Source organism: Ranitomeya variabilis, chromosome 1 (genome assembly GCF_051348905.1).
Source record: "Ranitomeya variabilis isolate aRanVar5 chromosome 1, aRanVar5.hap1, whole genome shotgun sequence".
Taxonomy (NCBI): domain Eukaryota; kingdom Metazoa; phylum Chordata; class Amphibia; order Anura; family Dendrobatidae; genus Ranitomeya; species Ranitomeya variabilis.
Window position 1 is genome coordinate 645,321,685 of NC_135232.1, and position 14,913 is coordinate 645,336,597.

At 41.8% G+C, this 14,913-nt stretch overlaps 1 protein-coding gene across 5 annotated transcripts in view; it reads right to left on the minus strand.

Moving 5' to 3' along the window:
- Positions 1–14,913, minus strand: part of RGS6 (regulator of G protein signaling 6) — a 758,999-nt gene that overhangs the window by 29,961 nt on the left and 714,125 nt on the right. For all 5 annotated transcript variants that reach the window (XM_077261994.1, XM_077261976.1, XM_077262004.1 and 2 more), the window contains one exon: positions 12,796–12,885. In XM_077261994.1, the coding sequence (XP_077118109.1) occupies positions 12,796–12,885 (90 nt within the window). The remainder of the gene's footprint in view (positions 1–12,795; positions 12,886–14,913) is intronic.

The window sequence follows — 14,913 nt, forward strand, 5'->3', positions numbered from 1 at the left end:
TACGCCGTAAAGGTCCCCCTGTTCAAGAAGGCACATGTGCAGGCCCGTCTGGAGTTTGCCAATGAACACATGGATGATTCTGTGAGTGATTTGGAGAAGGTGCTGTGGTCAGATGAGACAAAAATTGAGGTCTTTGGCATTAACTCAACTCGTCGTGTTTGGAGGCAGAGAAATGCTGCCTATGACCCAAAGAACACAGTCCACACTGTCAAGCATGGAGGTGGAAACTGTATGTTTTAGTTGTGCTTCTCGGCTATGGGCACAGGACTACTTCACCGCAACAATGGGAGAATGGATGGAGCCATGTACCACAAAATCCAGAGTGACAACCTCCTTCCCTCCACCAGGACATTAAAAATGGGTCATGGCTGGGTCTTCCAGTAAGACAATGACACAAAACATACAGCCAAGGCAACAAAGGAGTGGCTAAAAGAGAAACACATTAAGGTCATGGAGTGGCTTAGCCAGTCTCCAGACCTTAATCCCATAGAAAACTTATGGAGGGAGTTGAAGCTCTGAGTTGCCAAGAGGCAGACTCAAAATCTTAATAATTTAGAGATGATCTGCAAAGAGGAGTGGACCAAAATTCCTCCTGACATATGCACAAACCTCATCTTCAACTACAAAAAAAGTCTGACTGCTGTGCTTGCCAACAAGGGTTTTGCCACCAAGTATTAAGTCTTGTTTGCCATAGGGATCAAATACTTATTTCTCACTATAAAATGCAAATAAATTTATATAATTTATACAATGTCATTTTCTGGATTTTATTTTTGATATTCTATCTCTCAATGTCAAAATTAACCTAACCTTAAAATTATAGACTATTCATGTCTTTGTCAGTGGGCAAACTTACAAAATCAGCAAGGGATCAAATAATGATTTCCCCCACTGTAATCACCTCGTCACTAATCCCGTTTTCAACTGTTTTTTTTTTCTGTAGTGCTGCAGCATTTGAGGGTAAATCAATCAAATATTTAATGAGACCTGGTCTTTGATTAAGGAAGAGAGTGAGAGAAACCTATGATTCAAAAAGTAATTCCAATATAAATGAGAGAACACAGAACAAGCCTAAAATATTATTTAAGTGTTACTCCACAATAATCAGACATTAAGCAAATGTATGTAAAAAAATACATGTTATTGAAGTAAATAACTATACAATTAAAATAAAAAGTAAATAATAAAAATCAAGAAGCAATGAAAGCAAGGGGAGGCTGATCAGAGACACAAAATAATGAAGACAATACAAGTGATAGCCACCAGATGGAAGAATACTTTCAAGGTAAGCTAACTTTTGTAAAATATGAAAATTTGATTATAAATCCATTAAAAATTCATCATAAAGGAAAATGAGTGTTGATGCGTTTCGATGTGGAAAGGCATCAACGTTCGTTTTCCTCTGTTACGATTAATTTTTAAGGGATTCATAATAAAATTTTCATATTTTCCAAGGTTACCATTTTTTTGGCTAATCTTGATGATATTTACCTGCCTTGACCAATGGGTTTTCTGGACTTCAGCAATTCTAAAGTTGTGGTAATCGAGTTATCTTGGTTAATGGAAAACAAACTTTCTTGATGGAAGAATACTACTAAGGAATGATGATAATAGGTACGTAAATGAACATATGTAGATGCACAAAAATAACTACAATGCAGTTCTAAAGTTAGATCTACATAGATTTGGTGAAACGTAGTGCACACAAATAGTGTAATGTAATACACAAAATTATATCAACAGTAAAAAGATAAAGATGCATTATAGAGATCCCCAGATGAAGTTGGGTTGAAACACGCATGAGGGTCTGAGGTGAAAGTCGATGTGCTGACACATTCTATTTTTATTTTTGGGTATGTCCAAATGTAATAAATATTTCTTTACTATTGATTTAGTTTTGTGTATTATATTGCTCTATTTGTGTGTATATATAGTACAGACCAAAAGTTTGGACACACCTTCTCATTTAAAGATTTTTCTGTATTTTCATGACTATGAAAATTGTACATTCACACTGAAGGCATCAAAACTATGAATTAACACATGTGGAATTATATACATAACAAAAAAGTGTGAAGCAACTGAAATTATGTCTTATATTCTAAGGTCTTCAAAGTAGCCACTTTTGCTTTCATGACTGCTTGGCACACTCTTGGCATTCTCTTGATGAGCTTCAAGAGGTAGTCACCGGGAATGGTCTTACAATAATCTTGATGGAGTTCCCAGAGATGCTTAGCACTTGTTGGCCCTTTTGCCTTCACTCTGCGGTCCAGCTCACCCCAAACCATCTCGATTGGGTTCAGGTCTGGTTACTCTGGAGGCCAGGTCATCTAGCATAGCACCGCATCACTCTCCTTCTTGGTCAAATAGCCCTTACACAGCCTGGAGGTGTGTTTGGGGTCATTGTCCTGTTGAAAAATAAATGATGGTCCAACTAAACGCAAACCGGATGGAATAGCATACCGCTGCAAGATGCTGTGGTAGCCATGCTGGTTCAGTATGCCTTCAATTTTGAATAAACCCCCAACAGTATCACCAACAAAGCACCCCCACACCATCACACCACCTCCTCCATGCTTCACGGTGGGAACCAGGCATGTAGAGTCCATCCGTTCACCTTTTCTGTGTCGCACAAAGACACGGTGGTTGGAACCAAAGATCTCAAATTTGGACTCATCAGTCCAAAGCACAGATTTCAACTGGTCTAATGTCCATTCCTTGTGTTCTTTAGCCCAAACAAGTCTCTTTTGCTTGTTGCCTGTTCTTAGCAGTGGTTTCCTAGCAGCTATTTTACCATGAAGGCCTGCTGCACAAAGTCTCCTCTTAACAGTTGTTGTAGAGATGTGTCTGCTGCTAGAACTCTGTGTGGCATTGACCTGGTCTCTAATCTGAGCTGCTGTTAACCTGCGATTTCTGAGGCTGGTGACTCGGATAAACTTATCCTCAGAAGCAGAGATCTTCCTTTCCTGGAGCGGTCCTCATGTGAGCCAGTTTCTTTGTAGCACTTGATGGATTTTGCCACTGCACTTGGGGACACTTTCAAAGTTTTCCCAATTTTTTGGACTGACTGACCCTCATTTCTTAAAGTAATGCTGGCCACTCGTTTTTCTTTACTTAGCTGCTTTTTTTTTCCATAATACAAATTCTAACAATCTATTCAGTAGGACTATCAGCTGTGTATCCACCAGACTTCTGCACAACACAACTGATGGTCCCAATGCCATTTATAAGGCAAGAAATCCCACTTATTAAACCTGACAGGGCACACCTGTGAAGTGAAAACCATTCCCGGTGACTACCTCTTGAAGCTCATCAAGAGAATGCCAAGAGTGTGCAAAGCTGTCATCAAAGCGAAAGGTGGCTACTTTGAAGAACCTAGAATATAAGACATAATTTCAGTTGTTTCACACTTTTTTGTTAAGTATATAATTCCACATGTGTTAATTCATAGTTTGGATGCCTTCAGTGTGAATGTAGAATTTTCATAGTCATGAAAATACAGAAAAATTTTTAAATGAGAAGGTGTGTCTAAACTTTTGGTCTGTACTGTACATTAGGGCCGGACTGGCCATCTGGCAATTCTGGCAAATGCCACAAGGGCCTGTCTGGTCATGGGCCGCCTTGTCTGCTACGTTGTTAACAGAATCGGTGTTCTCAAGATTCCCATACTGTTAAGAGTTGTGATGGAGCACAAAGTCGCTGACTCTGTCACTTACCCCAGCAGGTAATGGATATCATTAGAAATATTGGTCTTCTAGAAAATCTTCCTTTCCAGCATCCAGGGTAATATTAGTAATATATCCCATTTGGTACATGGGGAGGAGGACAACATGGGCCTGTGTGATTTCAAATGCCAGGGCTGAATTGCAGCCCCAGTCCGTACCTGCTGTACATACATGCTATCATCATGTCTTGGTAGTATTCAGCCATCCGGTGGTTATCCCTTGTATTGTCTTCTCTTCAATATTTTGCATATCTCATTGGCCTCCCCTTGCATTCGTTGCTTTTTCATTTTAATTATTACTTTAAATTTGTAATGTTTATTGCATAGTTGTGTACCTCAATAAAATATTGATTGCTTATATACATTTGTTTGATTTCTTATTGTTATCGAGTAATATTTATATGATATTTTCGGTCTCTGATTTATTCTGCCTGTAGTTAGGCACCATGAACCATGTGACTCAAATCCATTCCAGCATTTTCTTTTTGGTAAACAGCTGATAGTCCTATGTATCTTAATATGACAATTGTATCTCTTTTCTATTTACAACCCTGTTAAAGAACACTCCCCCCCGCCCCCCTCAAAAAGAAATAAAAGGTATTGTGCTGTTAAACTAAAGGTACCGTCACATTAAGCGACGCTGCAGCGATAGCGACAGCGATGCCGATCGCTGCAGCGTCGCTGTTTGGTCGCTGAAGAGCTGTCACACAGACCGCTCTCCAGCGACCAACGATGCCGAGGTCCCCGGGTAACCAGGGTAAGCATCGGGTTACTAAGCGCAGGGCCGCGCTTAGTAACCCGATGTTTACCCTGGTTACCAGCGTAAAAGTTAAAAAAACAAACAGCACATACTCACCAGCGCGTCCCCCAGCCTCTGCTTCCTGACACTGACTGGGCGCCGGCCCTAAACTGAAAGTGAAAGCACAGCGGTGACGTCACCGCTGTGCTGTTAGGGCCGGAGCTCAGTCAGTGTCAGGAAGCAGAGGCTGGGGGACGCGCTGGTGAGTATGTGCTGTTTGTTTTTTTAACTTTTACGCTGGTAACCAGGGTAAACATCGGGTTACTAAGCGCGGCCCTGCGCTTAGTAACCCGATGTTTACCCTGGTTACCAGTGTAAAATATCGCTGGTATCCTTGCTTTTGCTGTCAAACACGGCGATACACGGCGACCTAGCGACCAAATAAAGTGCAGACCTTCTAGCAGCGACCAGCAATTTCACAGCGGGATCCAGATCGCTGCTGCGTGTCAAATACAGCGATATCGCTATCCAGGTCGCTGCAACGTCACGGATCGCTGGCGATATCGCCTAGTGTGACGGTACCTTAAGTCATATAGTTGCATCTACTACCTTACTGTTATTACTACATATAGAAGAGGCGCTGCATGCCATGAAGGATCTAGTGACAATCTATATAATTAAACAAAAGCTTTAGTAAAAGAGTCAATGTTCATATATAAACTAAAAATCAAAACTGCTTTTCCATTTTGTTTGTATTGAAACATGCTATTTGTTATTTCATCAAAAATTATTAATGGATAAAATAATAGTATCATGTAAAGATCAGCAAAACAGTCTATAAAATACATCTTAATAAATGGGTCAAATAGAAAAATAATTTTACAAAAAAGTATGATAAAATGCGGCAGAAATTTGTGTCAGAACACCGTTAGAAAATAGATATATATAGGTTTAAAAGGCAGCATAATGGAGCTACATTCTTAGGCTGGGGATTCACAGCAGATTTAGCCACGAAACAGCTCACGTAGTCAAAGATTGCCGTATGCCACCACAACATCACAGGATAATGCAAGTAAATTGGGTCACATTGCAAAGTGTAAGTTTTTTTTTTTAATCTAGACAAGCAACATGCAAAATGTTGAAAACTACTAATTCTTTTGTAAAAAAAAGTTTGATAAAGTCTTTAAATCGATTAAATGGAATCTGTCAATAGGATCAACCCTGCTAAGCCATCTACAGTATATAGCGGTTTCTTTATTTATATGATTTGAATGGTCCCCCAACTATATACCTCCAAAAAGCACCTGGTGATGTTTTTGTATATATAAATAAAGAAACCACACATTTTGCAGAACTTTCAACTATTTGAGTGCGGCTGATTTTCTCTTTGATACTTGGACTGTTTGTTCATGCCTGCACCAACCAATTAACAGTGTGCACATCTTTTTCTTGGACATCTACAGTATATAGGCATGCAGGTCATGGAAAGTTGAATAAAATGATATATTGATATCTGCAATCTGATTTCTTATTCCAGTAAAATCCAAATTTTCCTTAGTATGCAAATGAGCTGTTAAGATCTATGGGCCGGACATAGATCTCCCTGACAATCTGCCTCCAGAGCTTATTATAAATAAACTACATGGTGGCCCGATTCTAACGCATCGGGTATTCTAGAATATGTATGTAGTTTATTTATGACGTTTTCAGAATAATGCAATTTATACACATGATTTGGCCGGCCGGATGCGACCAATTAGCGAAGCGTGGTACAAATTCCACACCAATTCGCCGCCGGACTGCGCCTGTCGCTGATTTTTCACGGCCGGGCGTGACCAATCAGTGAAGCCAGGGCCGACTCCAGGTTTTTGAGGGCCCCGGGCGAAAGAGTCTCAGTGGGCCCCCCTCTTTAACACATACCACGATTCATGATGCACAGATACAGCAGAGAAATATACCACAGCCAAGTAGCATATAACTCAGGCCACGTAGTGTATAACACAGCCCACGTAGCATATAGCACAGCCCATGTAGCATATAGCACAGCCACGTAGCATATAACACAGCCACGTAGCATATAGCACAGCCATGTAGTATATAGCACAGCCACGTAGTATATAGCACAGCTCACGTAGTATATAGCACAGCCCACGTAGTATATAACACAGCCCATGTAGTATATAACACAGGCCACGTAGTATATAATACAGCCACGCAGTATATAGCACAGCCACGTAGTATATTGCCCAGCCATGCTTATTGCACAGCTACGTAGTATATAGCACATCCCACGTAGTATATAACACAGCCACGTAGTATATAGCACAGCTCACGCAGTATATAACACAGCCCACGTAGTATATAACACAGCCACGTAGTATATAGCACAGCCCATGTAGTATATAGCACAGCTCACGCAGTATATAACACAGCCACGTAGTATATTGCCCAGCAAAGTAATATATTGCACAGCTACGTAGTATATAGCACAGCCAACATAGTTTATAGCACAGTGTATAACACAGCCACGTAGTATATAGCACAGCCACGTAGTATATAACACAGCCACGTAGTATATAGCACAGCTCACGCAGTATATAACGCAGCCACATAGTATATTGCCCAGCCACGTAATATATTGCACAGCTACATAGTATATAGCACAGCTCACATAGTATATAGCACAGCTCACGCAGTATATAACACAGCCACGTAGTATATTGCCCAGCCATGTAATATATTGCACAGCCCACGTAGTATATAGCAGAGACGCAGTATATAACACAGCTCATGCAGTATATAACACAGCCCACGTAGTATATAGCACAGCGATGTAGTATATAGCACAGCCCCCGTAGTATATAGCACAGAGACGTAGTATATAACACAGCCCACGCAGTACATAATATAGCCCCCACAGTATATAGCACAGCCCACGTAGTATATAAAACACAGCCCACGTAGTATATAGCAATGTGGGCACCATATCCCTGTAAAAAAAAAAATATATAAAATAGTTATATACTCACCTTCCGGCGGCCCCCGGATCCAGGCAAGACGTTTAGCGATGCTCCTCGAGCGCTCCGGTCGCAAGAATGCATTGCGGTCTCGTGAGATGATGACGTAGCGGTCTCGCGAGACAGCTATGTCATCATCTCGCGAGACTGCAATGCATGGCCCGGAGCGTCGCGAGGAGCGGGAAAGGCGCCGGAAGGTGAGTATATAATGATTTTTTATTTTTTTATTATTTTTAACATTAGATCCAAAAAAGTTGGTCACACAGGGTTAATAGCAGTGTTAACGGATTGCGTTACACCGCGTTATGCCTCGGTGTAACGCAGCCATTAAACTTGTGTGAGCGCTCACTGGAGGGGGCACTGACAGAGAGTAGGAAGGGGCGAATTTGCGGCCGGACTGTGCCCGTCGCTGATTGGTCGCGGCCCGACCAATCAGCGACGCAGGATTTCCATGACAGACAGACAAACAGACGGAATTGCCCCTTAGACCATTATATATAGAAGGGGATGTTACCAGTATGAGACATGTAGATCAGGAGAGCAGACTGTCAGTCATTACATGTCTCACACTGGTGAAACCACCTTTCACATATAATGAACTCTGGAGGCAGATTCTCAGGGAGATCTATGTCTGGCCTGTAGATCTTAACAGCTCATTTACATAGAATTGCCTCCACATGCATGATAATGAAATATCTTCTACAATCTACAAGTTAATACACCCTATACTGTATTGTGAATTTGCTCACCAAAAATACCAGTCTCAAAAAGCCAAAAACAAACAAACAGGATTGAATGGTGGTATTAACAATTGATTGAGCCAAGTACTAGGCAATAAAAGTGTAATTGGTAGTTAATCATGGAGCTCACTTTGCAGTACGCACACTGTCATGACTCTCCCGATGTGAAGGGGCGGTCATGTGATTTGCATATTTGCAAGCCTGTGAAAACTAGACTTATTCAGCTTCTCTCAATTGACTACTATTGAGAAAAGCCAAACATGTTAAGTGAATAATTGATAACTGGCAAGCACCGGGAATACCAGGAAACTGGGACAGCATGCACATCACATACGGTTGCGATTTGGCAGTGTGTAGTCACATAGAGTGACTACAGGCTTTAGTCCCGAGCCTGAGCAACATCTTTAATTTTCTGAGTTGCTTAGGAAATAAAAGTCTGAACTTTGAATGCATGTATAGTAAAGGCACTATTCCGCTAAGATAGTTAGACATTGAGCCCTTAAAATACTTCAAAATAACCATTAAAAAGTTAAGTTGTGTGCAATTATTGACACTTCCTATTGATGTTAGTTGATTAGTTGGTTTTATTAGATCACCTCTATAGGGATGTTGGGTATGTGATCTAATGCCGGATCTATGTCTGTTTGGAAATAAATATATCTTCTTATAATTCATTTACAAATAAATGTATTATTTAATAATACATACCGTATTTTATTGGACTATAAGACACACTTTTTCCCAAAAATTTTTTTTGGGGGAAATGGAGGTGCGTCTTATAGGCCAGATGCACTTACCAGGAGACACATCCCAGGCTGATGCGCGCTCATCTCCCAATATCTCATTCTGAGCATGCGCCACCTCCTGTGGCCATTTTCATGGAGATCAACTCATTACAGCGATGGAAGTGCGGGGGCTCAGGCCTTTCACAAAATGTCAGTGGAGCCCCCGCACCACCGAGCATCTACAAAAGTGCGTGCACCAGCCTGGGATGGATGTGTGGGGGCTACGGGATTTCCAAATATGCCGGTGGAGCCCCCGCACCACCGATCATCTGCGAAACTGCCGCGAATAAGCCTGGGATGGATGTGTGGGGGCTACGGGATTTCCAAAAATGCCGGCGGAGCCCCCACACCACCGATCATCTGCGAAACTACCGTGCATCAGCCTGGGATGGATGTGTGGGAGCTTTCACAAAATGGTGGAGCTCCCGCACCACCGAAGCTGCTGCACCAGCCTTGGATTTGCCAGACCACCGAACACCTCCGGTGAACCCACTCCACCAGCGCTCCCTATCACACCCTACCCCCTCCAGGTAAGCTGAATATTTCGGACTGTAAGACGGACCCTCATTGGCGCATTAATTTTTTTCCCTATTTTTCTTCTGAAAATTTGAGGTGCGTCTTATGGTCCAGTGCATCTTATAGTCCAAAAAATATGGGTATATATATAAATAAAATGGATGCGTGTTTATAGTGCTAAAATTCTTAGCCAATTTCTATAAATTTTATAATCATCTTACCAATCACTCGCACTTTAATTTCTAAAGATGCGCTGGTTGCCTTCCTCTGTCTGTACTTCTTACTTGGTCGATATGGATATGTAATTGTGGGGGGCAATCACCGGAACAGTCAATTATTGACTGCAAGGGTAATAACTGTCCTAACTGAACAGGAATCAGGGACTTGGGATGCATTAAATTGCGAGAGTGGCGATTGGTTAGGTGAATATTCAATTTATAGCATTCTCAAAGTAGTTTTTTTATTTAGATGCGGGACAACGACAACCCCTTTACTTTCTGTGACTAAACAATGAAACAAAACAAAAAAATACTTCCAGAGTGCTGTAAAGTAATCAAGGAATGCAATAATCATCTTTCCATTTCCGTTACAATGCTGCCATAATCTCCTGTGACGCTTTACTTCCCATGTAGTCCAGGCGGATAAGTTACCACTGAAGCCAATCACTGGCTGCAGTCGTGACTAATACACTACTGTTACAGCTAAGGCATCTTTCACACTTCCGTCATTTGGCCAACGTCACAATGCGTCGTTTTGGAGAAAAAATGCATCCTGCAAAGTTGCCCGCAGGATGCGTCTTTTCTCCATAGACTTGCATTAGCGACGCATTGCGACGTATGGCCATACGGTGCATGTGTTGTCAACTGGATGCGTCGGGTTTTGGCGGACCGTCATCTCGGAAAAACGTTCAAGGGAACGTTGTTCCATACGTCGCATCCAGTGTTTCACTCTGCACATGCCCAGCAGGAAATATCGCTCTCACGATCTTTCCTGCTCGGCAACGCAGACGGAAATGTGAAAACACACATTTCCGTCGGTATGTCACGCCGACGCTTCGTGACGGCCCCGTACTGACGGAAGTGTGAAAGAAGCCTAAGAGTTCATTGCATCAGTCACATATCTGTCCTGACTGAAAAAGGACACAGGAGGCATTGAAGCGGGATGAGAGGGGATTGTTCAAGCGAGTGTTACTTATTTTATAGGATTCTGAGAGTTAATGTTTTTTAAACTGAGTGGCTGGACAACCTCTTTAATGTCCTATCAGATACAAGATGCACTATCAGACGCAAGGCCGTGTTTCTGAAACTGAGAAATCTGTATGGTATTAAATTATTTGTAAAACATTTCATATTTTCAGATGCTAATCGCTTTTTTGATAAAGCTGTAAGGCTGGTTTCACACTTGTGTTTTGATCTGCAGCGTTTCTCATGTGGTGAAAAAACGCATGTAAACGCGTGCAAACGCTGCGTTTTTTAGACGCATGCATTTTTGCATGCAGAAAAAAAACGCAGCGTTTTGCCGCGTTTACATGCGTTTTGTCCTGCGTTTGCGTTTTTTAAACGCATGCTGAGAAGTGTGTGACAGCTGCCAATCATCAAAATCAACTAGAAAACCCACTATAAACAGAAATAGCTAGGGTTAGGATCCCTAGTAACCCTAGGGACCCTAACCCGAACCCTAACCCTAGGGATCCTAACCCTAACCCTAACCCTAGGTATCCTAACCCTAACCCTAAGGGTTAGGGTTAGGATCCCTAGGGTTAGGGTTAGGGTTAGGATCCCTAGTAACCCTAGGGTTAGGGTTAGGGTGTTCTTGTTTTTTCTTGTGTTTAGGGTTAGGGTTTTCTTGTGTTTAGGGTTAGGGTTTTCTTGTTTTTTCTTGTGTTTTCTTGTGTTTTTCTATAAAAACGCATGCGTTTTTAACGCAAGCAAATGCATGTGCTTAAAAACGCATGCGTTTACATAGACAGCAATACATTTTTTTGCCGCGAATAAACGCATGCGTTTCTTTGAGGTAAAAAAACGCCGCTAGAAATTACTACAGGTTGCATTTCTGCAACTAAACGCACGCGTCAAAAAACGCATGCGTTGCCGAAAAGGCGTCAAAACGCACACTAAAAAAACGTATGCGTTTTTAATGTTAAGTATAGAAAAAAACCGCATGCGTTTTTAGCGCTAAAACGCTGCAGATCAAAACGCAAGTGTGAAACCAGCCTAACATGGTGAAAGTCAGTAGCCGTGGGCGAGTTACTCGCCTTTTACACCCTGGCACGATAAATGAAGATGAAGGCCTTCCTTCCTCTTTACTTAGAATCACACTATCCACTGTCTCGATCTTCTCTCACTTCAGGGCACCCACGTCATGCGGCACTGCTTACTTATCAGACCTTAGGTTGATTCTGTGGCACGATGGACCCTATCTATGTTCCTGAACTGAAACTGTTTCTGTCCCTTCACCTTCGCCCCTCCCATGCTGGGTATGTCCCAAATATTAACCCTAATGCTCCTTATTGTTGGGCAAAACACAACACTATCACCAATAACGCAGACACAATACACATTATACACCATAACAGTACTAGTGTCTTCAAGGGAGAACATGGGCAGTATTTCCATCTCTTTACAATGCAAGAGACATTCCCCTTGTCTTTCAGCTGAATGCTGAGTAAAATCTTGTACACAGTGCATAATCTGCGTCTTGGAAATCTACACCCACTACACTAACTCTTTAGAGGCTGCAGGGAAACGATTTCTGTGGCAAATATGGATAAATATGTATGGTGAGGAGGATACTGCTGTGCATACAGCAGAGAGAAAGACGGGAACATTACCAAACGTGCCAAACAGCAGGCTCGCTTCAGTGATCATATTCCCCTAAACTTAAAAAATACCATAAAAGGAGGAATACTTTGTTGTCAGTTTTCCTTTAAAGTCTCTCAACTAAATAGTCTTGACTATTTGTATTTAAGACACATTTCTTCAAAAGGCGATGATGGCAAATGGCAAAATAAATGTGCACAAACTACTAGAGCTAGGCCTTGGACAAACTTCTCAAGTTATTGTAAACTGGATCATCTCAATATTGCAGCACCTTAGGCAATTAGGCATTTAACTATATTATGTTAAGTAGCTGGGAAGGAGATGACATTTAGTCCTCGTGCAAAGAAGATGAGTACAGACAAGGAAACACGGTTCTCATTTCCACACTAGTAGCAAGCAGCAGGCCAGAATCAGTAATGTGCAGTGGATGCAAGCATGTTCACCCCAAACTCTACCTTCTTTTTCATCATCAGTAAATCCTGGTAGGCGTTGGAACGCAAGAACCGTGCATAACTATCACTCTTCATGAGTTTGTAGATGTGTTCCTGCAAGACAAAACCGATGTCGAAGTTAAACCCACAGAAAGGCCACTCGGTTCAAAGTATAACTGCGCCTCTGCATCATACATAGCAAAGCATGGCGTCCCTCTCATTTGTGTGGTACTACGGATTACTGACTGTAACCTAGGGCTGTGTAAAACAAAGTTATCATTGCGAGTAGAAAAAAATATATATATTTGGTCCTGGTGACCAGGTTTTCTGCCATGCCAAATGGCTGACTACTTTCTTCAAATACTGACAGAAAGGAGCTGGATGCTTTCATTTAGGGGATTAGCACACTACTGTGATCACTGGGGAAGTCAAAGGACGCCTGCAGTCACTACCAAACATACATGGATCAGAGGTGGACGTATCGTTGGTGCAATCTGTGCGGCCACACAGGAGCTCAAGAGGGCCACATGCAGCTCCAAGGCAGGAAAGCAGCTTCTGTCATAGAAAGATTTCTTTGATCATACACCGTTCTTGCACAGTGGCCCTTTTTGGTTTGTGCCCACCCCCTGGAAAAGTCTGATGTGACAGAGAGGCCGATTTGTCTTAAAGGGAGCCAGAAACCCCCTAAACCCAAGTAAATGGTGTATACAGTGTTGTAGGGGACTTTAACAACCATATTAGCACTGTTTCTGTTAGTGGTACAGTGCCTGAGAAATTCATTTTTAATTCATATGCAAATGATGAGGTTTCGGTGCAAGGTTATGCCTCCTCATTTGCAAATTGGGTCTCTTCCCCCACTTCTAATTGACAGCGCTCTCTTCCCAGAGCGAGCACTGTCTGAATGTGGTCATGTGTGTGTGTGTGGACGCAAGTGCATGCAGTGGCCTTGGGTGGTCTCCTCCTTGCCTCCTTTCTGCTGGCGCCGCTCGCTGCACTAATACACCCAGAAATGCAGTGTCAGCAGTAAGGAGACAGGGAGGAGAAGGCACATGGCCACTGAATGTGTGCTTGTCCGCACACATGCCGGCAGCATTCAGACACTATTCACTCTAGGAAACGACCAAATTCTTGTGGACACCAAGTGTGCACCGAAGCCTCCTCATTTGCATATGAATTAAAAGTTATTTCCTCAGACACTGTACCAGTAACAGTATGATAATAAAGAGGGAATAAGGCCCTACAACACCATATAATCCATGTTAAGTGCATTTGTGTGGTGATGGACTCCCTTTAAGGAGTAGTAATTTGATTAATATAGTTATGCTGCTTCTGTGACTTGGGAAACATTATTTCTTACATCATCAATAATGATAACAAAGAAATAAAGAGTTTACTGAAAACTATAATTCTTTATCTACAGTTAAAGGGATAATCCCATCTTTGCCTTTCATGGCTGAGTTGTGAATGACTGCTTGTAGTTCCCGGCCATCAGAGGTGGATTTCTCTGAACAGTAGAGCACAGTTGCGCTATGCTGTTTGCTTAACTCCCATAGAAATGAATGAGAGTTATGGAAACAGAACAGCAAAGCGTAACTCCCAACAATGCAGCTCGCCATTTCCACAACTCTCATTCATTTCTATGGGCAAAAAGCGAAGCGCAACTACACTCAAGATGTTTTGGTAACACTTGGTAACACCTGTTCTAGAGACCTAGATGCAGTTACTGCGATCTCGATAATGAAAGGCAGAGATTGAAATATCTTGTATTTTAATTTTTTTTTCTAATCTACGGAATAACGTTTCCGCTTGCGGAGCGTGACAGTGTAAGGAGACTTATAGGACATGCAATACTCCCCTGGGAAATAAAATATGCAAATTGCCTCATCAATGAGTAAGAGGATTTGAACTTTAGTTGGAAATAGTATTACTAAAAGACAATATTGACACTTTAACAAGCCTTGCCATTTAATTTGAATCTGAAAATAAAGTTATCTGGTTTGGCTTATAGCCTATGTTAAGTGACATGGCTCATTAAAGGGTCAATATTGACTTTTAGGATGGCTACTTCCAGTACATGGCACTAGAGTTAAAGTCCTCTCCCTCTGTGAAGAGGCAGCTTGTCCATTTTTTTCTTATTATTTG